General features: G+C 50.9%; 1 protein-coding gene across 1 annotated transcript in view; it reads left to right on the top strand.

The window, feature by feature from the left end:
- The window catches only part of C3H14orf132 (chromosome 3 C14orf132 homolog), a 44,657-nt gene extending 37,504 nt beyond the window's left edge, over positions 1–7,153 (top strand). Inside the window, exon 3 of the mRNA XM_020181249.2 lies at positions 655–7,153. Coding sequence (XP_020036838.2) covers positions 655–879 — 225 coding nt within the window. The 3' untranslated portion in view covers positions 880–7,153. The remainder of the gene's footprint in view (positions 1–654) is intronic.
- Positions 7,154–24,953: the final 17,800 nt, after the last annotated feature.

The raw sequence follows: 24,953 nt of genomic DNA, 5'->3' as shown, positions 1-24,953 counted from the left end.
CGAGGATGCATAGTGTATTATTTATAGTAGGCAAGAGTAGAAATTCATAACTCGCCAAACTTGGGGAAGAGTTAAATCATGGCTTGTATTTGTGATAGAATATTACACAGCTGTCAAAATGGGATATTGATGGGTTTTTTTATTACAGGGATGTAAAGCCCACAGTATTTAAATGTGTTGCTCTCTGACACATGGACAGAAAAAAATTGGAAAGACAAGGTGTCCACATGTTAGCAATGACTCTGTGTGAGATTATGATTCTCATTTGTCACTTTATTGTTTCATAATATCTTAGTGTTCTATGCTGAGCACGTATTTTTTTTTTAAATTAGAAGAGGAATGAGGGCATTTTTTACAACCATGCTGTCAGTGGAAGGGCCTGGCATGGGAGTGGGGCCTGTAGGTTCCCACGTGTTCATAACTAGCTATCTGATGAGTTCCTTAAAGCCTTCGTGTGTAAAGTGGGCGCGAGAGTGTCGCTTTACACTCACTTTATGGACTAAAATATGCACTGTCGGTTACACAGAAGCAAAGCCCTGCATGATAGCCCCTGGTGGATCATAGTTTTGTAGGTGCTGCTCGGCCTGGGCTGTCTCCCTGGCTGGGAGTGGCATGTCCTCCAACCCTAGTTGACACTCTGTCTTCTTCCTGCAGCTGCCCATGATGGGAGGAGCGTTCATGGACTCGCCCAACGAGGACTTCAGCACTGAGTACTCCCTGTTTAACTCCTCCGCCAACGTCCACGCGGCCTCCAATGGCCAGGGCCAGCCAGAGGAGCAGCCTCGGTCCTCCAATGATGCCGTCCTGCTGTGGATTGCCATCATAGCAACACTGGGGAACATTGTGGTGGTGGGGGTGGTGTATGCCTTCACCTTCTGAGGGAATGGCCCACCAGCCGCTGCAGGACGGGCCCCTCCTGTACTGAGCTCGCTACCAGTGGAGGCTGTCCTTGTGGCCCTGTCTTGCTGCAGGATTCTGGCTGTGCCCATGTTCTAAATCAGGAGTTCTGAGCCCTTGAATGGCCTCTCCAGGGGCAGTATCCATGCATCTGGAATTTCCCCAGATAGCCCTGATTTCAGACACTCTGTGCTGTGATTAAGCTGATTCAGAAAACTGAAAGTTGGAATCCCATAGGCATGGTGGGGCAAGGTGTGCAAAGAGAAGAGTGGAAAGTCCTTAAAACCACCATCCCAGGACCCAGTGGGAGCAGCCAGTTAGGTTTCAGATGTGGTCATGGTTGGCCATTGCTGGTTAGTGGTAAATGTCACTTGTGTGTCTTGTTCTTATGGGTGATTTTTGACCCTGGTTGTGGTGCTGGGACGAGGGCAGCCCTCAGAACTTCTGAGTCCCCCACACAATCCTGGTCTCAAGTCCAACCCTTTGATGGATGGTGGTGTTGTAGGGCCATGAAAGGTTCCTGATCTGACTTAGACACTTAAGATCCCCAAGTGCATAAGGAAACCCAGAGATGGGGACAATCACTGGTAACACTTGGGGGGGCCTGGGGTGCTGGTGGTGGATTTTGTCTGTTGGGTGGGTGTTCTGATCTTTTTAAGAAAAGGAGAGGGTTTTTTTTTTCATTATAAATTTTTATTAGGTTATATTCATCACATGGGGGGGTTCATAGTGACAATTCTGGTTAGACTTACAATGTACATTAGTTACACTGCCCCATCAGGACAGGATGTTTTCAAAAGCTAGAATCACTGTCCAGGTGAAGTTCCTGGCTGTTTCTTTTCTGGGAGCTCGTGGAACTTTGGAGTCTCATGTCCATCTCATTATTGGTGGGATGGGACAGAGGGGGCGTGACTGGCCTGTGGTCCCAGGATGGATTAATGAAGGAGTCAGAACAGCAAGGCGTTTCCTAACTCTTGGCTCAGTGGCCTCTCTAGCCCAGCTAAGCTCTTTCTTGGGCAGGTCCCCACCCTGGCACATACGGGGCAGACAAGCTGCACTTGGAAGAAGAACTACCCAGGGCATCTTGAAGCTGGGTGTGCGAGTCAATGCCTGTGTTTTGAAGAACCAGTTTCCTTAAATTCTTATGAAGTGGTGGCTGGGGGTCCTGGCAAACAGGGAGCTCCCAATCTGGGGGAGCAAGGCTGGAAGTGACCAGCAGCATTTTCCTGAGAGGCCTCTGTGTGGCACCGGCCACTGCTCCCCCAGGCAGCTCCTGTACATGCAGAAGCAGGAGGATTTCAAGCCTGAGTGTCTTCCTCCTGGCTTTGTCCCCACACTGTAGAAAGGAAAACAACTGGTTTAGAAGCCCTTGTGCGCGTTTGGGAATAACTGTAAAAGTCCTGAACCCGTCACTGGGTCTCAACACGTGAGTGTTCTTGATGACAGGTGAGGGACATCTCAGTGGTCCAGAAGCCACCACTCATCTCTGGTTGCTGTGAGATAACAGAATTAACAGTCCAGCCTCCAGACAGAACTGCAGACGGCCACCAGTTCTTATCCACATCCATTACCACAGCCAGCATCCGTCTGCAAATGCTTTGGCTCCAGGAAACATGAATTCAGAGCCAGCTCAGCCTTTCCAACGGAAGAAGGGACGTGGGACCATCTGCTGTGACTTCTCCAGTGGAGCGGGAGGCTGGGCGAGGCAGTCAGACATGAGGTGCACGAGGGTTCCTGGATGTTCACCTTGGAAGCTTCTTTGGCAGGACCCTTCTCATCACTCCCAGGTCTCCCTCTTGAGCAAGAACTTTCTCTGATGCATGACTCCATGACAGAAGGACACAGCCAGGGCTGGGATCAGGGGTGCTTGATGTCTTCAGGGGATCCCTCTAGCCCCAGTGCAGCCCTGTAAAGCAGCAGGTAGCAGTCCCCTGTGGAGTGGGCAGGTGGGAGAGGGCTCTGTGTCTACTGTGATAGAGGGAGGAGGAGAGGGGTGCTGGACGGCTTCTAGATCTGGAGAGGACACAGTACCCCAGTCCCTGGGTACTTCTGGCCACAGGCGTTTCCCCCATGAGAGTTTACCTATGCCAGTGTTGAAGCTTCTCTTGCTTTCTTGCAGGTAGTTGGCATGTGGGGGCCTCGTGTCCACACTTCGTTATAACATCACAGAGGCTCCATCCCTACCTCCTGCGGAGTCCTTGTCTGTTTCTCTTCCCAGCCATCACAGATAGCAAGGAGGACTATTGGGTAGGGTCCAGCCAGAGCGTGCACCATGCTCTTTGCTGCCTCAGCTGGGTTCTGTCTTGGCTGTGGGACAAGGGAGAAACAGACCTGACCACAGGGCTTGGCGATTGTGTCCAGGAGCTGAACAAGCCTCTCATGTACATCCTAGTCATGACGCTCACCTTACAGCACCACTGACCCAAAGCACAGACAATAACTAGAGGCTTGAGAGCAGAGTAACTTTCCCAGGGCCACATAGCATGAAAGTAAGGAGCTAGGATTAGAACCTGGGAAGCTGGGCTCTACAGCCAGGCTCTTACTGCCTCCTGAAGCTAGATATACTTGAACCAAGCCTGCATCTGCAGAGGACATTTTCCAAGGTACCACAGTGTAGAATGGCCTGAGCTCAGTAAAGGGCACATCTGCCCAAACTCTGGAGGTGGTGGTCTCAGGCACATACCCCTTCCCCCAGCCCCATTTAACTTTGACCTCAAGTTTTTTTGTGCATCTCCTGTGAGGATTCCAAAGACTGATATTCATGTAGAAGGACCCAGACCATGACCCAGAAGCCCCATAGGCACTGCTCACATGAAAAGGATCCTTGTAGCTAGAACTGCCAGGTTAGAGTCCCGGGACCCACCTGTGGCACAGGTAACCCCATCCTAGGCTCAGGGCCCTCTAAAGCAGAGGACATGGACCCCCATCTTTTAAACCACAGCTGGGGCTCCATTCTGGCTTCTCCCTGAGGCCCCCCGATTTGACAGGTCAGTGCTAAGGAAGGAAGGAGTTTGCCACCCAAGGAGATGGTCCCAGCCAGAGTGTGAGCCATGTTTGAGTAATGTTCTCTGTGCTCCATGAAACCCAGACCAAGAGAGACTCCTCCTCCCACCACAGAGAGAGATGACTGTCTTCCTGCAGGAATTCCCAGGACCCCAGGGAGCGGGAACAGGGACAGGCCAGCAGCACCACACAGCTGGAGAGGCAACAGGTTGACTTCCAGCCCCAGGTGATCAGCCTGCCTGATCACCATCGTGTTATCAGGAACCATCCCTAGAGTTGGATAATTGGCACTGCTACCTGATTCTTGAAGACAAATGGCACCTCCCCTCCTGCAAAAGATGCCCTCCCTCCACCATCAGTGGTAAGATTGCCACTTTGTTCTCTGCTGCCGGTTTTGCACATCTCTCTTGTGTCGTGTGCTCTGTTTGTATCTCATATGTGTGTTCCAAGTCACCCTGAGGGCAAGTGTGAGGATGCAGAGAGGTGCACATTAATTATTGTCCTATTTTTTGGTTGAGCACACTGAGGCCAGGCCACATGCCTGAGAGTGCACAGCTGAGGAGTTTGATTCAGACTCAGCCTTCTAGGCTGCAAAGGCTAGGAAGCTGCTCTGTGTCTCCCCGTTTCCCACACTCTCCACCATGAGCTCCCTGGAATGGACCATCCAGATCACCAGTGTTGAGTGTAAGTGCCCAAAGGGGGCCGGCAATAATGCGCATGTACTTAATCTCAGTGACACAGCTTAGAGAGCATCCATCAGCACCTTCAGTTTTCAGGGTGAGCAGCTGAGGCCACCCAGAGAGCAGAGCCCTTCGGCTGTTCTGTACATTACTAGGAAGTACACGAACCCCTGGATTAGCAGCGCTGCCACCAGGTCCCCTTCGTTTCATCCTAGAGAAGTCCATGGAGTGACACAGAGCAGTTCTAGGGGTGGACTGTGTTGCTATGGCAGAAGGCACGGTGCTGTGCTCAGGGGGCCAAGGGGAGCAATTGGAGCCTGAATGGTCCTTATTCATCTGTCCCGACATCTCCCACCCAGCCTGCTCCATGGGCCCTGGCTCTCGTCACTGGGTGAGAGGGACAGAGGCACAGAGTCCATACTCTCCAAGCAGAAAAGACACCTGTCCCCGAAATCCTAATGAGCAGAATTAGAACCACTGAATATTCCCAGTGCAGCCTCCTGAGATCAGAGTTTGAGCAAATACTGACATGGGGAGTGGGGGTTATGTGGACATGAAACCACACACACCACAGTGGGGAAGATGCACGATTGTCCTAGAGTGAGAAATGTCACCATCAGAAGCAGTGAAATGCTCAGAAGGACATGACATGACTGCACACACTCTGGAATGGAGGTCTGCGTGTTCATCCTGAGTCACTGGAAACTTCATAAATGTTTCATCAGGATAGAAAATAGAAGCAGAGAAGGACTCAGACACAGGCTTGGAGAGACTGCAGGGGTGACATGGTACCCAGGAAGTGCCAGATGCTGCTTAGTGACCATGGTGGCCTACCTTGTGGTGCCTGCCCAGACCACTCCATCCTAATATCAACAAGGCTTGTCCTCTGCCTCTCCCCTTCTTCAGGCTGACTTCTGTGTCCCCCCACAAGGAAGTTTGAGACCCCTTTTGCCATGGGAATAAATCCTGACAGATTGCATGGCCCGGCACAGTGGAGGGAGTGCACGTGTCTCAGCCACTGGGGACTCAGAGCCCTTATTCCACACCGAGCCTCCCTCCACATAGCAGAGCAGCCCTGGTGGCCTGGCATTGGCCACCAGCTGCCTTTCTGCTCAGATTTTAGTGAGCCAGAGAAAATCAGAGCACTTACAGTTCAAAGCACTGTCCCAACAGTCCTGAGAGCTCTGTAAGCTGGCCATAAAGGACCTCAGCCTTTTACCTTAGGGAAATCGAGTCTGCAGATTTCACAGTGTTGCCAGTTCAAGCTGGTCAGCAGGAAAGTCCAGTCTCCCAGGTTCCCTAACTACAAAGTTTCTGATTTCATCAGGCTGGTGGGTCTCAACTGCTGGCACTTTAGCCCCCTCCGCAGAGGACATTTGGTAATGTCTGGTGATGATTTGGGGGACTACTGGCACCTAGGGAGTGGAGACCATGTTCTACGATGCACAAGACAGACTACTATGACAAAGAATTATCCAGGCCCCAGGTGTTCATAGCCCCAAGATTGGGAAACCCTACACTAGCTCTTCATTCCCAGACTCTGGGTTTTCCAAAGCTCCCCTTTCCATCATTTGTGAATCATTGTGTAAATGAAACTCTTCTGAGCAACAGCAATGGTCCCAGTCGGCGCCCCACCATTCTAATTCTGGCTGAGAAGAGGATCAACAGTCCTCGGAAGTTGGATTGGACTTTGGAAATCCGTGTGACACTATTTCCACTCTCTGGGGCTTTTGGGAGGACCCTCAGCCTGGATAAAGAAAACCCCAGACAGTGGAGGCTGAAGCTGGCTGTAGTGGTACACACCTGTAATCCCACCTACTACAGAGGTGGAGTCAGGAGGATCTCAAGTTCAAGGTCAACCCAGGCGAAGTTAGCAGAGAGACCCTGAGTCAAAAACAACATACAAAATCAAAAGGGCTGAGGGTGTGGCTCAAGTTGTAGAGCACTTGCCTAGCTTGTGCGAGGCTCTAAATTCAATCTGTACTATCCAAGGTGGGAAGGAGGGAAGAAAATGGAGGCTGGACTTGTCCCCACTCGTGACTGGTTACCACCAGTGCCTCTGAGACGCATGGTTGGGGGAGCTCTTGGAAATGGTGCAGGAGGCTGGGTTACAGCCCTTGGACAAATCTGCTTTTGTCTTATTTCTACCCCTTGCCCACATGCCCCAGCCCTATTTCCAGGGCTGAAGGCACACTAATACTTGTACTAGTGTTTGAACTTTTACAGAACCCTGCTGTCTGCCGACAGCAGTTCTTCACGCCAAGAGAATCAGTGTTCCTATGTCTTAACTGGCGTTTTCCTATTTGACTTGTAAATGGACACATCTCACTTGATACAAAAGTATTTTAACTTTTCTTCTAGGCCTTTGCTACTCCAGCACCTGGTTTCGCCCTCCGATCACTGGCTTTTACTCCAGTGAAAAGGCTTTTTCTTAATGTAGGATCTCAGTGTGCTGTTTTGGTTAAAAATATGTAACCTTCAAAGTTGGAAAAATGTGGCGGAAAAATCTCCCTTTGTTAGCATTGTTGCTGTTGTCATTTTCTGTTATGATCAATAAAAAAGAACAAAAGAAAGCTTTAATTCCTTCCGTGCTTTGTAAAAAGGGTACAGTAGCACCTCCCTGGGTGCTTCTGTCCCACTGAGGTAAGAACTGCCCCGCCCTCACACAAAGAACAAATCACAGAGGCTGCTGCAGTCATCCATCACTTGCTTTGGTACCTGAGCCCTCTGAGTGCCACCCACAGCACCTGGCACAGGGCCTGGCTTGACTCAGAGGAAACACCGACAGATGCTCAGTGAATGAATGAATGAATGATACCTGAATGACCAGTTAGTTGCTGGTACCCTTTCAGCAGTGCAGGGCACATCCCCCCGCAGCTGTAGTGCTGTTCATTCATTCACTAATCATAGAAGCACTTATGTAGCGCCTACTGGGTGCCTGGTGCAGTTTTGAGCTCTTCACTACACACCTGGTATTATTATGTAATTATTATTGTCCTCGTCTTATAAACGAGGCAGCTGAGGCTTAGAGGGGGTTTCTTGCCCAAGGCCTTGTAACCTGATTCTGGGTCAGGTTGGTCCTGCCCTCAAGAAGGCCCCATTTTCCTCTCTGGTTTATTGGAGCCCTGAAGGCTAAGGCTAGCCTGCCAGATGAGAAGAGACCAGAACCTGGCCGTGCCAGGCCTGCCTACTACCTGATAGGTAACTGAGCCAAAAGGGAGGCCAATGGAGATCAAGAAGGAGCTCCATGGGGCAAAATGTTGCCTGGCTTTCTCTGCAGCAAGAAAAGCCAGACAGGACTTCCTGGAGGAGGCCTGGGCAGGTGCAGAGCAGAGAGGGTGGTGCCAAAGAATTGGGGGGTGGCAGGTGGAGCCTGCAGGTCAAGGCAACAGTGGGTCTAGGGTGGGTGAGGGGGAAAAGCCTCCTGGAAGTGACCTGGAATGTCAGGGTGTGGAGCCCTGTGGGCCACAACTGGCTGCAACCTGACAGGGCTGGTGCTCAGAGTGGAGGTGGGAGAGTGTGGAGCAGGGGACAGCAAGGGAACTGGAAGTGACTCCCAGTGCTGCTTCTCAAGTCTGCCGCCTGCTGGGTAAAAGGCAGCTCCACCCAGGCACCAGCTGGGCCAATGCCTTGGGGCCTGCCTGCCCCCAACAATCCTTGGGAAGGTGGCCCCAGCCTTCACACAGCCCAGCGGGCTGTGCTCTCAAAACCCAGGCGCTGCATTTGGAAAAGATCAGGCCACTAGTGCCATGTGTCAAGCAACGGAGGCATCTTCAGTCCTCGCTGCTAGATTGCTCCTTTCAGAAGCTACAGTCAGACTAGCCCATAACAAAAATCATTCCCTGCTCCCCAGCCCCACCCTCGCCACCAGCACTCATACTGAATGTGGCATGTTTGCACAAGTGTTCGTGTGCGGTGCTGGGTGGCTGTTCCCCGGCAATCTCCATTTTCACGGGGCAGCACATGAGCGCCCTGGAACCTCAGCCGGCATGCCAGGTGGGATCTGCACAGAGCATCTTTCTCGTCCCTTTTCCTTCTTCCAGCAGCCTGTCATGCTATGAGTCACCGGGGTGCTCCCCCTCCTGGAGACAGGCTGTCTACCCCAGTTAACTGCACACCGTTGAGGCCACACCGAGAGGCCCCTTCTGCCTCTCCCTTGCGCCCCCAGCGTGCTCCAGGAGTGGCATAATGTCTGACTTCCACATATGTGAATTCATAAATGGATGGGGAGGGACAGGGTCATGATGAAGAGCACAGCCCCTCTTTGGCTCCCTGTGGGATGATGGCCTTCTGGCCTCAGCTCCTCGAAGCTGCTTGAGCCTGGTCCCTAGTGATTCTGTCCTGGATGGCCTGTCTACACAGCTGCCCACTACCATGGTCTCCCAAACCACTCCCCTGGGGACTTTCTGTTTGGCCTCTAATGGCTCTGTTCCTGAGACAGCAGGCCTTAGGGGTAGTAGAGCTTGTCCCATGATTAATATTAACACAGGCCAGGCCACTGAGGCCTTCCCTGCAAATAACACGAATAGCATTAACCACCACAGCAATCAGTGCCTGCAGGATGCTGCCTGTAGGCTTTTCCAGCACTTTCCATCCACTTCCATCCTCTGGTCCTCTGGACAGGCTCCAGCCATCCACCAAGCTCCAGCAAGGGACCTGAATTTTATCTTGGAGGACAAATGACCAACTGAAGGCCACTGGGTGTAAGGTGTAACTGGAGTGTGGTAGGAGGGAGGGAAAGGAGGGCTTCTAACCTGGTTACACCCTGGCCAGAGAGCCAAGTCTCCAGGGCTGGGAAGAGGAAACTGGACTCCATTCTCTCACTCAAACAGTGACTGGATGCTGTGAGGAGCCAGGTGCTGTTCTAGACACGAGTGAGCAGTAAAAGCACAAAGCCTTGCTCGTCTGATGGCAGAAGAGACTTTTGTACCCACTTTCTAATAAAGTGCATCTTGTACTGGAAATGCTGTTGGAAAGAGCACTGTTCATTCATTCATTCATTCAGTCATTTAATCATCAATCACTGAGCTTTCACCCGGAGCTGGACAGACAGGAATATAGCCTGGTTCCTGTCCCCAAACTGCTTACAGGTCAGTCTGTAAGTCCCTTCTCCAAGTGCCTTGTCATGGCTGTGGCCGGAGCTATGGGATCTGATTGTCCCAGAGATGAGCCTCTGAAGGCACCCTATGACCAGGCAAGGTCCACCTGTGGTGACCCAGGCTGGGGACAGCCATGCCTGCTGAAGGCCCTGGGAGGCTCTCAGTGCCTCGTTATGCCCTTCTTCTCCTAAGTGCAGAGCACAGTACGCCATGTGGCTTCCGCAGCGATCCAGCAAGCCCTTGGTTTGGAATGTAGGTGAGTGTTGGTCTTTGATTACCCAGCATCCATGATGGTTCCTTCTCGTGTAGCACCCCATCTTATTTAGGGGGGAGGGCACGCCCCTCAGTCCACCCATGCTCCATGGGTGTCCCATGGTATGTACAGGGTGGACATACGCTTCTAATCAGTCAGCTGTGACAGTCCATTCCACCTGGCCCCAGTGACTGGAGTGCAGGCAGAATCAAAGCTCTAAGCTGTGTAAAAGCAGCAGGAAGTGGGGCTTGTATGGGAGACACTTTTCCTACTGGATGGAGAATCACAGAATGTAAGCCTGCAGTGATGGCTGCCATCTTGCCACTGTGAGAGAAGAGCCATCTGAAGGGTGAAGCCACAGAGGAAGCAGAGTCCAGACATGGAAGGAAAGAGGTTGGTTCCTGATGGGGCTAACTGAGCCCCTTGATCAAGCCATACCTGAAGGCCCTAACCATCAGTTTCTCTGCATGAGCTAATTAACTCCCTGTGTATTTGACCCAGTTCAGTTGGGTTTCTGCCCCTTGTAGCAGAAAGTGTCTTGACTGATACTTCCTCAATCCACTCTGACCTTTAAACTGTATGGAAATGGCCAGTTTCAAGTTAGGGAGCTACAGAGCCCCATCCTGTTCATTGTCACCTCCCCCTCCCTGGGTTCTCTTGCCCTGTAGCCACCTCATTCTGTTCCTGCTGTCACCTGGCTCCCCTTGCCCCTGACTTTTGCACTGTGAGTCTGGCCACAAGTTCAGTTTTTCTGTCTCGACACTTTGTCCTGGCTATGTCCTTATCTGGGCTCTGATGGGCTCAGGCACTGCCCTAACACCTGAGAGCTAACCTCATGTCTGACTGGTCCAGCCCCAAAGAACTGGAATGTATCAAACTCCTTCCTCCTTTTTGTCCTATACCAGCAGAGTGGGAGAGTGTGGGTAGTGGAGTGGCAGCCCCAGCACAGCCCTGTGCAGCCATTGTCACTTTGGGAGCCTAACTGCACCCACATTGTGCATAGCACTTTGTAGTTGGCATATAATGGACTGACTATTTGTGTCCCCCAAGTTCTGTATGTTGAAATCCTATCTCCCAAGGTGATGGTATTGGGGAGGTGATGAGGCCATGAGGGGGGAGCCCTCATAAGAGGGATTAGTGCCCTTATAAAAGAGACCCCCACAGCACCCTTCCCCTCTTTCTGTGATGTGAGGTCCACAGTGAGAAGACGGCAGGCTGCAACCTGCAAGTGGGCAGACGTGAACCCAACCATACTGGTACCACCATCACAAACTTCCGGTCTCCAGAATGAGAAGAAATAAATTTCTCTGGTTTATAAGTCACCCTAGTACTTTGTTCCTGCTACTTTATCATAGCAGCCAAAGAAGACTAACACATCACACATGCATTTTCTTATTTGAGTGTACAGTGACCCCTGCAGTGCTCTGCTCACATCCCCTTGGAAGATGTATTGCTCAGCTTTGCATGACTATAATGCAATGCCTGAAATAATTAACTTACAAAGAGAAAAGGTTTACTTTGGCTCCTTTTTCTGGAGGTCCCAATGCAAGCTCAGGCAGCCCTGTTGCTTTTGCCTTGAGCAAGGGCAGCACACCATGGCAGGAGCACGTGGTATAGCAAACAGCTTACATCACAGCCAGGAAGCATAAAGAGAAAGAGGATAGCAGGGGTGTCTGATGATCCCCCTCGGGGACATGCCCAGGTGACCTAAGGACTTCCTGCTGGGTCCCATCTCTCCAAGTGCCACCTGAGGACCAAGCCCTTAATACACCAGCCTTTGGGGGAGACTCATCCAAACTATAGCAGAGAATGTGCACGTTTTGGGGTGTCCTGCCCAGCCACCCATGCTTCTACCTCCACATGTGACACCTGCAGCTGCCCTGCAGTGGCTTTGCCAGAGTCTGATAGGTGTGGTCTTAAGTCACAGCCCCTCTGCCTCCAGTGGAACATCACAGTGTCAGCTCAGAGCTCCCTGAAGGGCCAGGACAGAGTGCTCCTTGCAGGACTTTGCTTGCTAGGCTGGCTTTGCTCACTGCCCTTCCACACCTGCACCCCAACACCCCAAAATCCCCAGAAGCGCTTCCTTAGTAACTCACTTCCACACAAACCCCTGTGACAAGTCTGCCTCTGGGGAACACACATCAAAGCCATATCACAACAACACTGAGAGCTGGATAGTCCTTGCCACTTCACAAATGGGGAAGCTGAGGCTCAGAGAGAGGACACCACCTATCCAATGTCACACAGCCAGTGAAAGACAGAGCGGGCTTCCAACTCAGTGCAGGGCCTCATAACCCACTAATTGATTAGAGACATGAAGCTCCCACCAGCAGTCTGTCTGTCCCAAAGAGCCTGAAGAAGGTAAACGTGGAGCAGGGGACCCCAGACCCTTTTGCTCAGGGTCTGACACTGTGATGGCTGCTCCTGGTCGAAATGAGGCTATGATGTTAAGAAGTCACTCACCAGGATTTGAAGGCATTCGTTCAAGGCTCCCTCCTCCTTCCCGTGTGATTAGGGAGGGGAGAGGGGACATGCATATTTCATGGGTGAATATGAAAATAAGACATAGCATGAGTGATGACAGGTTGGCCGAGAGCACCTGACTGTCGCATGGTCGCTGAGTCCCACTGGTGGCATTGGATGCTTCTGGGATCCAGGTGGAAGGAGGAATCCCTGGTGGACTGCCTGGAGCCCTGAGTGCCTGGCTCCTCTGCAGCATAGGACTGAAGGAGCCAGGGCTCAGGTAGAGCTGGAATGCCTGCAGTGGAGTGTTTGTCAAAGGCAGCAACTCCCTGTCCCCTCCTCCTATGGTCCCTCCTACAGGAAGGGGGCAGATGTGCTGATGCTTAGTTTTTGACTCTCTGGAAGCCTGTTCAAAAGCCTGCTTTGCCCAGGAAACTTGGGGCATTTAACTCATTCCCCACAAAGTGGCCCCAGAACCTAGAAAAAAAAAGTCCAAGTAAAGAAACTGGTATAGCTACACAATGGAGTATTATTCAGCCACAAAGAAGGATGAAATCATGTCATTTGCAGAAAAATGGATGGAACTGGAGAGACTCGTGTTAAGCAAAATAGGCCAGATTCAGAAAAACAAACGGTGCATGGCTCATCTCTCATATGCAGAATCTAGACCAAAGAAAAGGAAAAGAATGACATGCGTGTACAACAGGGACTGTTTGGAAAAGGGAACCAAAGGGAGGAGGAGGGTGAAAGGAGAGGGTGATGTGGGGATGAACACAATCCAAGTACTTCATACACTAGGATGGAAATAGGACAATGAAACCCGCTAAGATTTGCTTTAAAAGGAGGAGGGGAGGAAGAAAGAGCAGTGGAGGGGGAGAATTTATCAAATGCACATACAAATAGCACAATGAAACCCCTCTTTGTGCAATTAGTATACACTAATAAATAAAATTTAAAAGTCCAAGGATGGAAAAACACGGCACACTGCCCAGCAGGGGGCAGTGTGGTGTTAGGGACGGGAAGAGACCTGGGCTGCCCACAGGCCCTACAAGTTCCAGGCTGGTCATTGCCACCACCTGGAAAGGACTGTGTGGGCCCTACACAGCGATGCTACTGAGGGCTGTAGGAAGACCCACGAGTGTCCCTGCACCTTTCAGGAGGTCCAGCAGCCACACAGCGAGAGGCCAGGAGCCACAAGATCCCAGAGAGGAGGTTAACCAACAGCTCCTAGCCAGTACCTGCCCTGACCTGCCCTGCCCTGTCCCCAGGAAATAAACACCAAGTATACCTACAGAGCTGGGGTCCAAACTCGGGGGCCATGAGCAGAACCGGTCCTCAGGCCTCTTCCGATGGGCCTGGCCTTTTTGTTTTAATAACTTGTTATGAAGTATGGCACAGAGGAAGAAAAAAGCCCACCCTGTGTGCGCAGTTCCATCTGTTTACAGAGTCATCACACCCATACACCAGGAGTCAGGCCGATGAGCTAAACATTCACAGGACACTAGAAACTCCTTCAGGCCACAAAGTGTTGTCAAATTCATATCAGCTTGCTACCCTCAAGGAGAATGACAGGAAAACTCCATTTCTGGGTTTTCCTACCCAAATGGAAAGACCCACATAGTGACTGCTGGCCCTGGGGTGTAGCAAGGGGTCTGGAGCCAAGGGTGACCATCCCTGTAAACAACACTCACCCACCAGCAAGAGAAGCTCTGCCCTAGACCCTATGCTAAAGGTCCATCCCTGTCCTCTGCAAGGAGAGGTCTGCCTGGCTCCACCATCTCCCTTCTAGAATGCGCTGTGGTACCTGGGACTCCAGAATTCCTTGGCCTTCTCTAGGCCTGAGTGAGTTCCTGTGTTTGAGAGCTCACGGCCGCAGGGGTCTGTGGACTTAGGCCCCAGGGAGTGGCAAGAAGCAGCCATTGTTCGAGGAAGAGAAGGGACACTGAACATTCAGAGCTCAGATGTGCAAGTTGTGGGTGGGAGGAGAAAGGGGCAGACCTGGACCTGGGCCGGTGCTCCAGCACAGAAGCCCTCAGGAGACACAGAACTGATAGGATGAATTCATAAACACACCCTCACCATATACCTGTACCCAGCCAACTCTCTGCACCTGTGGGTTCCAAATTCACAGATTCAGCCAACCAAAGACAGGAAATGTTACCAAAAAAATCACATCCATACAGAGCAAGTACAGACTTTTCCTGATATTATTCCCTAAACATACAGTGTAATAACCATGTACACAGCAGTGTCATTTATTTGGTATTATGAGTAATCTCATAATAGCAATGATATGGGAGGTTGTGTGTGGGTTGTGAACAAATATTACTCCATTTTATATAAGGGACCTGAGTACCCAAGGATTTTGATGTCTGTGGGGGACCTCGACCCAATCCCCTGCAAATACAGAAGGACATCTGTGTGCACATGTGTTTGGAGGAAAGATTTGTTTTAAGGGACTCACTCATGCACTTGTGGGGCCTGGCACATCTGAAATTTATTGGCAGGCCAGTAGATCAGGAGGCCACAATGTCTTGGCAAGCTAGACAGTCAGGAAGAAGCTGATGCCCAAATTCCTTGGGCAGCAGGCTGGAAACTCCATGTGGCAGCCTGGAGAGGTTCTTCTCTCCTGGGAGCAGTCTACCCTAGTCCTTATTTTTAAGGCCTTCAACTGATTGGCTGAGACCCACTCGCATTACGGGAGGTGATCTGATCTGCCCAAAGTCTATTGGCTTAAATGTCAATCACATCTAAAAAGTACCTTCCCAGTGATATCCAGACTGGTATTTGGCCAAACAACTGGGCCACCATCATCCAGCCAAGCAGACACATAAAACCTATAGAGTCACAGAGCCCAAAGCCATTTCCAAATCTAGCCTTCCTTCCAGGAGGTGGTAGATGTGCATTTGTCAAAGGTATATGCTACTCCACCACTCATTAGCTGACTTGCATCTTTTAAGCTTTCACAAATGACATGTGTCCTCCACTTGTCCAGTTGCCCTGGCCCAGCATGAGCTAAGGGCAGCCTGCTTATGACTCCAGATTGTTCTACTGCAGCCTGCTTTAAAGCCTGACCTTACTCACACAACCCTGTAGGATCTGGATTTGTCACCTGGATTTGAAGAACGTCGGTTTGGACAGGGGAGGAGAGGGGTGAAATTGTTAATCTGCCTGTGAGTCTTAGACCTGTTGCTGCTCTGTGAGGACCTAGTCTACCAAAGCCCCCCCTTGGCTTATGTTCAGTATTGTGACCTAGAAGTGAGTTGGTCTATGGTCCCCAACCCTTGCCACTATAGGATGCTGGGGGTCCCGTGATTCAATGTAATAGTGTCCGCAACTGGCCTGGCACACCATCTGCACTCATAAACTCTTAACACTTACTGCCATTTTGGGGGCTCACTGCTCAGCACAGCAGCGCATCCCCCAGCAGAACCCTGTCCCTCTCTGGCTAGAGTTGGACAGGGCCTGTTCTGCCTTCAAGTTCCTAGCGAGCACCTGTCTCCTTGGAGGAGGCAAGAGAAGACAAAATGCCCGAGGACAGGGCCAAGTCCAGTCCACTGCCTATTGTTGCAAATAAAGTTTTATTAGAACACAGTCATGCCCATTCATTTATATACTGTCTATGACTGTCTAAACACTTTGACTACAGATGAGTGTGTTGCAAAAGAGATCAAGGGGCTGGTGAGTCAAAAATATTCTCTAGCTGGCCCTTTACAGAAAGACTTTACCAACCTCACAGCAAAAGGTGAATGTGAGGTTAGTCCCTCCTGAAGAGTAGGCAGTCCACTGGCCTCCAAACAGGGGCTCCCTTGTTGACACCATGGGACAACTGACCTGGGAGCTTAGGAGGAGGCATCTCTTGTCACAGCTGGTACAGGGAGCCAGCCCCGTATCCATCTTCCCCATCATCCACCTTTCCCCCGCCAAATAGCCCATGTCACCTCTGGGTTAAGAGGGACCACAGAAGGATCCAGTCTTGGTGCTACTTAGGGCTGCACAGCTTGTCACTGCACAGAGACATTCAGCATGGGAAACATCCAGAGATGACCCCCAGCCCTGCATCTTCCTAGGCTGCACGCCCAGCCTGGGCTACTCTGCCTCGTTCTCATGAAGGTCCCTGTGAGCCCAAGGCACAGCTCAGCCACTCCACATGCAGTCCACAAGCATGCCTAGCCTCCACCCTCCCCAACAGCTTCCCTCTTTCCCCAGGAGGACTGGCATCCCAGGAAGCTTCATGGGAGGAGGGGTGGCCTATGACCATGCATGGAAGGGAAGGAGGCCAAGGGGAGCCTTGTGGTGGGGATTATAGTAATTGCACCATTCCTTTCCAGAGTTGCCATACACAATGTGGAGGGGTCAGGGTGCCACTGGAGCTGTTACTTACGGCTCTGGCTCAGATCACTGGTTCCAAGTGTGTGAAAACAAAAATTAATCTCAGGCTGGCCATCTGTGGCCCTCTGGCCAGACTGTCCCCTGAGGTAATAAACCACACAGGGCCAGGACACAAGGCCAGCTGCCCCATACTCACTTTCCTTCAGCTGGCTCAGCCACCACTGCCCTTCTGAGCCCGGATACAGCTCGTCTCCCTCCATGTGGCTTCACCCAGTGACCCAGCCCCAGGGTGACCAATTCATCTCAGGTTTCTCAGGAATTTGCTGGTTTTTGCACTGACAGCCTCAGGTTCAGGGAAGCCTGTTGGTCTCTCGTAAGCTGGGACATTTGGTCACACAACCCAGCTCTCAGAATGAGGACAGTGCCCTGCCTCCCCACAGTGGGTTTCCATGCTGCTTGGGCCCCTTTCCCCTACAGGATGCTCCCCTGTCCTTTGGTCCAGCCCAATTTCAGGGCCTCCCTCATGCTCCCCAGGGCTTTCTTCCTTCTGGTGTGTGTGGGCCAGGCCTTCCCAGGAGCCCTGACACCTCCTGCACCTTCACTCTCCTTTTAACTATATGTTTATTTGGCTCCCCCACTAGACTGTAAATTCAGGAGGCCAGGGGCCTCTGCTGCTCTATGTGGGCACCTTAAATCCTCTGTGCCTGCCACCAAGCTTGACATATTACTCACACAAAGTAAGTCCTTTTCAAGGAGGAGGAAGGAAAAAAGGAGGTAGGGGGAAAAAGGGAGAATCCCCAAGGTGTTCGTGTCCTTCAGACTTTCAACCCTTGGTGTATACAGGCTGCACTGTGTGGCATTTAATTGGCACAATCATAGAGTGTCCACAGTGGTGGTGTGTCTGATGGCTGAAGAGTTCACAGAGTGGTCTCCCTACACTCTTTGAAGTACTGGCCCCTGTTTCTCAGATTCCTTGGACACACCTGTCTTTGAACACTCCATGCTAATACATCACTCCAGACCCTGTGTCTATGTGATGGAAAGCAGAGCAGCTGGCAACCCCACCCAGTCAGGTTCTGGGGTACAGCCAGGCTGATCAGCACACTTGAGTTTTGACCCTCGAAGTTGAGCTGCCATGACTAGATGCCTCAATCCCAAGGTGCTGGAGTCTATCCTGCCTTCCCCCAACCTGTGCAAGCATGTTAGCCCTCTTGGCATGGCAGTGACCTTAGGTTTCAAGTCCCTCTTCCTGTTCCCCCACAGGACTCAAGGGCCACATACAGGGTGGTCCTCTCAGGAACTCCAGGCAAGGTTCCTGGAGTTCCCTTGAAGTCATGGGTGTGCACATGTATGAGGCAGCAGTGCCTAACCTGGCTGCAGCCCAGACCTGTGGCAATGTCACTGTCCACATCTGCCCACTCAGCAAAGACGAAACAAGCACGCACTGCATGCTGGGCACTGAGGCATGGGGCAGGGGGTAGAGCTGGTACACATCAGTGTACACCCCACCCTCTTCTAAACGAGGGAATGGACAGCAAGCCAGCAAAGCAGCTCCCATGGACATGGGCACAGCCAAAAGAAATACAAGTCATGCCAGGAGCAATGACCCTTGTCCCACTTCTACCAGTGAGGAGCCTTTGTGATGCTGGACAAGTTTTGTCACCATGGTGACTCAGTTTCTCCCTCTGTCCATTAAACATGAAAATCCAACCATGGCACAACTCCTTGAATACCAGGGAGAGGACAGGGCCATCTTAACTACCAACCCCAAAGTCCTCCCCCAGTGCCTGGGAGAGGCAGCAGAAAGGTAGCCAGTCAGAGCTTAGGGATAATATCCTATACTGGGAAGGGGGTGGGGTGGGAGAATGAGATGTAAGTCAGACAGACACAGCCCTGCTGAGGGCAGGTAAGAAAGAGCTTGGAACATTTCATTCTGCCTACAGTCCTATCAGCAGGAATGCCACCCGCAGGTAACCACCCTGGAGAAGTCCCTGCACTGGTGCACAGACCACATGCACAGGACTTTAATTATGGCACTGTTTGAAAGAGCAAAAAACCTGGACCAGCTGTGTATGGATTTGGGGAACAAGAAGCACCATTACAAAGGAGGAGATGGGCTAGTCTGAAGCCCCAAGCCTCCAAAATGTGATGGAGGGGGTGAGGGGGGGGGCGACGTGCAGGTTGCTGAAAACAGATGTGATATGCTACCATACCTTGGAGGTGAAAACGCTGCTCTGCAGCCTCCAGGTTCCACAGAGCCCAATGTGCATGCAGAGACCCTAGGGAGAGGCTCAGGGAAGGGCTTGGAGCTTGACCCAAATGTCACAGATTTTCACACAGAGGACATGTGCTTGAATTAATGTGGATTTTTCACATCTACGTAATTAAGAATTCAAAGAAAATTAAAAACAGGGTGATAGGGCATGCCCCACATTGCACACCTGGACACCAGCTCAGAGGTCATTATCCAGTTTGACAACAGTGACAAACTCCCTCATATCTGCCAAGACCCTTTGCCGTTCACAAAACACACCCTCACCCTGTTCCACTCCGATGGACAGATAACAGTGTGATTGCTGAGCTACTACTGAGTTAAAATGCACATGTGCTCCAAAAATTAGTGACTTAAAACCAAGCCCATTCTATTTTGCTTTTGAGGATTGAGCCCAGCCCCTGTACATGCTAGGCAAGTGCTCTATCACTGAGCTACAATCCCAGCTCAGGATCATTTTATGTAATCTGCAGCTCTGTGAGTCAGGTAGGTGATGCTTCTGGTCTGAGCCATCCAGGCTGCTATTTTTAGGGTTCACTCTCAACTCTGTGGCCAGCAGGCACGAGGTGGTCCAGAAGGGTCTAACTCCTGCGTCTGGCATGGGAGATCTGGTTCTCCCCAACCAGGCTCATTTAGACCCAACAGGCTCGTTTGAGTTTATCCATACGATGCCTTGGTGTGGAGTCCAAGAGAAGCCACAGGAGAGGCTGCCGGAACCTTGGGGTTAGACTCTGAGATTTCCAGGGTCCTTCCCACAAGTCTCAAGCCCAGTCATTGTCAAGTAGTAGGAAATAGACTCTGTTCTACCTAGCTAATAGGAGCACCTGCTGTGTTGGGCATTTTAGATGCATTTTCTCATTATAATCTCCTAGTGATCCATGAGAAGGGGTGTGATTTCATTTTATAGGTGGAGAGAGTGAGGTGCACCACGGGTCAGAGAAGGGAATCTGTCCAGTGGCTCCAGGAAGTCTTCATCCTGCCTGCTAAGTCCCCTGAGGATGCCTGATCTGTCAACTGTGGATGCCAGTTCCAGTTCCCTCCTGTGTGGGCTGAACTGTGTTCTATCAACACCACGCCTCCCAGTGTGACTACATTGGGACTGATGTCCTTAGAGGAAGAGACAACAGAGATTCAATTCTCTCTCTCGCCCCCTTCTCTTTCATTCTCTCTCTGTGTCTCTCTCTCCCTCTCTCTCTCTCTTCTCTCTGTCTCTTTCTCTTTCTCTCTTCTCTTGGTCTCTCTCCCTGATTCTCTCTCTTCATCTCTCTATCTACCTATTTTTCTTAGTCTATTTTTCTCTTGCTATAACAGAATACCTGAGACTGGATAATTTATTAAGGAAAGAAGTTTATAGTTCTGGAGCTGGGAAGTCCTCAATTGAATGATCATGCCCAGCAAGGGCCTGGGTCCCCTGTTAGCCTGGTGGAGAGGCAGAAGGGCAGGTGAGTTCCTGAAGAATAGACCAGCACAGGAGCTGGGTCACTGCATCACAGGCAGTTCTCCCAATCACTCACTCACTGTCCTGAGCATTGACCCACTGGACTGAGTAGGAATTCACTCATGAGAGTGGTACCCTCAGAACCCAAGCACCTCTGCAAGGTTACATGGAGGACCAAATTTCAGTGGGCTTTGGAGGGGACAAACCATACCCAAGCCATAGCCTCCCCACCAAGTGAGGACACAGTGAGAAGCCAGGGAGTGAGAACCTTCCCCAGATGCTGCAATTGACTATCAGTTCGTCTTAGACTCCCAGCCTCCAGGACCATGAGAAATTCATTCCTGTAGTTAAGCATCCAAGCAAAGGGGCCTCTCTGTCCTCTCTGCACCGCTGGAGCCCTCTGAGCTGAGGCCACACTCGCCCCAGTTCTTGGGAAGGCAATGCGTGTCCACTTCATCACACCCCTTCCCATAAGACACACTGAGAAGGGGAGTTCCCAGGAAACCGTGTTTCAATTTAGATGTAGTCTGCCCCCATTTTCTCTGCCTCCTCTGCCTTTTCAAAAATCATGTCTGCTTGGATGACACAGGTTCAACATGGCTAGTTGGACCCATGGGGGTATCCTAAGTCAAAAAAGAAAAACCTCAACAAGAAGAGAAATAGCTCTGACCCATCTTACCCACCAGTGAGGAAAACAGAGAAGGAGTAGAATTCCACCTGGCCCCATATGCTACGCTCATTCCCACACACCCAGGCTGAGCCCCCAGCAGCCTGCATGAGGTGAAGGGTGAGGTGCTGACCCCAGACCACCTGTGCTCAGACCTTGCCTCTCACCTGCAGCTGGGTAGCCTGGGACACCTCTCTCAACCTACCCGGTTCTCAGTTCCTACAAAAGAGAGACAAAAATGGCACTTTGTTCTAGGGTTGCTGCAGCATTAAGTAAGCTATCACCAAGAGCTGAGGGCACAGGAAGAGCTAATGAATGTCAGCATGGTATAACCGCAGTGTGCCCTGGAGTGGCTCAGCCACCCGTACCCCGAATCCTGGTAGCTCCCTGGGGTTGTGAGAGGGAACTCTCCGGGAGATGGAAACAGACTAGGTGTGGGGTTTCACACAGTCCTACCCTGCATCTCCCGTTGCACTTCTCCCATCCATTTTAATATATGGGAAGTGAAGCTAAGAAACATGGAGCATGCTGTTCCAGGTTCACTGCTAAGACTCCATCTCCTTACTCCTGTTTCTGAATTCTCAGGATCTCTTAGCCTTTGCAGGAGCAGGCGTGGCTCCTGGGAGTGGGGGTTTCCAGTCTCACCTGATGCCATGCTCCCACTTAAACCCATCACTTTGTGCTGCCCCCGACACACAACTTCACTCATACCCCTTCCTGGTGTCTGCCATGAGAAAAAGCAAACAGATCTGGGAGTGAATTCCAACCCACCACCTGTTGGTGAGCCTGCCATTGCACCTTTCTCAGCTGTAAACCTGCTGACATGTGGAACGCACCTGGTCTTGGACCAGGTCAAGGGCAAATTCTGGCCCCCTTCCTTGGGCTGATTGATAAACCCCCATGAGGTTAATGTCTGTACTGGGTGGTCCTGCTGCATCTGCTAGCGTGTCCCATGGCGTGGACACTGGCATGACCTGATCTGGGACTTAGAAAAACAGGCCAAACCAGAGTAGCTGGGGGAATAAACTGAAGAGAGACAAGAGGTAGGGCAGACAGATCCACTGTGAGGTCTCTACCAAGAACATCAGGACTGTAGTGAGACAGGAGAGCTCCATGGAGCAGGGAGGCCTGGGCTGCAGAGACCACTCTCAAGTTTGAGTGCAGTCCGGGGCCCTGGCTAATGGCTTTAGGCTGTAAAACAGGATCCCTACCAGCCATCTTGTGCCCACCCAGTGCGCTTAGACTTGCTTGGTGCATGACTGATCCTCAGTGAACCCTGGTTCAGGAGCCTCTATGCACCTGGCATGAACTCGGGCCACACACACACACACACACACAAACACACACGTTAGTTTTCTGTTGTTTTTTGTTTTTTTAGTTTTCTGTTTGTGAAGTGAGGAGAACAACAACTCCCTAGGGTCATCATGCAAACTACGTTTGGCTTTGCTGCTCAGACCCTTGCTGTGAGTGAATGCTCCATAAAGGCCCCGTCCTGACCAGATGCAGGTGTGGGGAGGAGGTCAAGAGTCACAGGCTCCAATCCCTCACCCCATTTCCCAACCCCTTGGTTCCTTCCTAGGAGCCTGGTGCTGGCTTCGGGAGCCCTCTGCAGGAACGCTCCAGGCAAACCTCACTCTTTCTGGCCCTGGTGGCCTGAGTCAGAGAAGTGGAAATGACCACTTGGAAGTGAGTGCATAGGAAGTGGGTCTGATTGGAAGACATTTGAATCCCTCTTTATCCAGCCTGAGTATGGTTTTTCCCAGAGGCCAGATGCTTCTCTCTTCCCTGGGAGAGTCATTTGCTTGGGCTTTCATGAAGTAAGCTTTTTTGAGAGCCTACTGTGTGCTAGGCCTGGAGCTCAACCCTAAAGAACAAGAGCTCCTTCTTTCCCTCGTTTGTTCAAAACACACTTTATGCTGGGCACAGATACACCATACTCCACCCAGAGGGCTCAGAGATGAGACAACTGGTTCCTGACCCTGGAGGACTTCACAGCTTCCATTGCAGACAGAAAAAAACACAGCCAGCACGGAGAAATGAGTCCTGTCTTCCCCCTGCTCAGCAAGGATTTCTTTCACAGTGTTTGTGACATTTGTAAAGAAATAAAGTTTTAAGCCCAAGAGGGGTTTCCTGGGGCCACGCAGGAAAGGGACTGGCACATTTAGGAGGGGATGTGGATATCCTACAAAGCCTCTGGACATCAGACCACATGTGTGATAGCTGAATGCCGATCCAATTGAAGAATATTTCCTAAGTGCCTATGTGTGCTAAGCAGGGAATGAAGAGTTTAACACACAAGTCTAGCCTTTTCTTTTTTCTTTCCTTCAGGTGGAGCAGAGGCCAGGCCATTTTCCCACATACAGGCATCAACTCCTCCCATGAGTGACCAAGAAGCAATTGAAGCCTTTTACAGAAAGCAGCCGCTTTCCCCACAGGACAACCACTGCCATTACTAATTCAAGAACATGGCAGGGAAGTAAGTCCCCAGCAGGGATGTTGTTGTGGGGAAGTTCTCCCCTTCTCGTGTGCTCTGAGTCTGTTCCATGAGTCCCAACCCACTGTGGCCACCATTTCTGTAACCATCAAGGCGATTTCTGGCTTGACTTGCACACACATGGGTTTCTCTCTGCCATAACTTGAATGGTAGACATGTAGCTTCCATAAACATATTCCAGAAATAAGTAGTTAGTGATGAAAATTGTGGAGTTATTCTTTGGTCAGGCTTTAAGGAAAGAAAAGAAAGTGTGTATGTGGGGAGGGAAGGGGTGTCAGTCTGGTTGGTTGGCCAGTGGTCCCAAGAAAAATTCCATCCTGAACCTGTCCTGAAGCCCCAAGAGGACAAGTAGCTGACAGGAGCAGAGGACATAGCTGGTGTGGCCATACTAACTCCAGTGTGGTATCACCTCCTGCAGCTCCAGAAAAACTTCTAGCCAAAATTTGAGGACCTGAGGTCTTGTATGTCAAGAGAAGGGAGAGCATTGCGGAGACAGAGGAGAGAAGAGAGCCCCAGGGGACAGAGCCCCGCGGAAGGCTGGGGTCTTTGACAACAAACAGAGGACAGTGGAAGGGTGAGTAATGAGGTGGCCCACTCAGGGTGGGGGGAGCCCTTGCCTCTCAAGAGATCCTCCTGCCTCCTGGTCCCCATCATCCTAGCCACTGATTTGGAAGTTAAGTACAGCAGTAAGAAAAAGAGCTTAGTAACTCCCATATGTTTCAAATACTGCCTGGCATTCTGTTAATGACCCCTTTCTGTCTGCTTTGACTTGTCATGCTTGCAAGATGCCCAGGAAGATTTCAGATATCCCAGTAGAACAATATATTATCACATAGTTCAGTACTGAGACTGCATGCAGGACCAGAACCAGGTGAGCTTCAGTGAGGGGCTGACCTCCCCACAAACTTAAGAGCTGCCTTTGGGTGGTAATCAAGCTGTAGAAATCAAGATAAATACTATTTTAAATGCAATGTTTTAAAATCCATTTAAAAAACTGTGTCAAATAAAATATCAAAATTTTAAACAATGAAGGTAAGTATTTAGCACCATGCCTGAGACACAGCACATCCTCCATAGGAGCAATATTGCTCCAGAACAATGCAGAGCTCACAAGAATAAAAGAGGGCTCAGGCAGGCATGGTGCCTGTAATGCAAGCCCTCCAGAGGCTGAGACAGGAGGATCATGAGTTCAAGGCCAGCCTGGGCTGCACAGTGAAACTCCTTCACCGGCTGGCAGAATCCAGTACACACAGGGCGTGTGCCACCAAGAATCACAGAGATGAGGGAAGCTTGATTCAAGAAAATTAGAAAACAAAACATTTCTTGGTGACAAAGACATCTTTTCTTTGTAATTT

Source organism: Castor canadensis, chromosome 3 (assembly GCF_047511655.1).
Source record: "Castor canadensis chromosome 3, mCasCan1.hap1v2, whole genome shotgun sequence".
Classification (NCBI taxonomy): Eukaryota; Metazoa; Chordata; class Mammalia; order Rodentia; family Castoridae; genus Castor; species Castor canadensis.
This window is presented reverse-complemented; position numbering and strand designations above follow the sequence as displayed.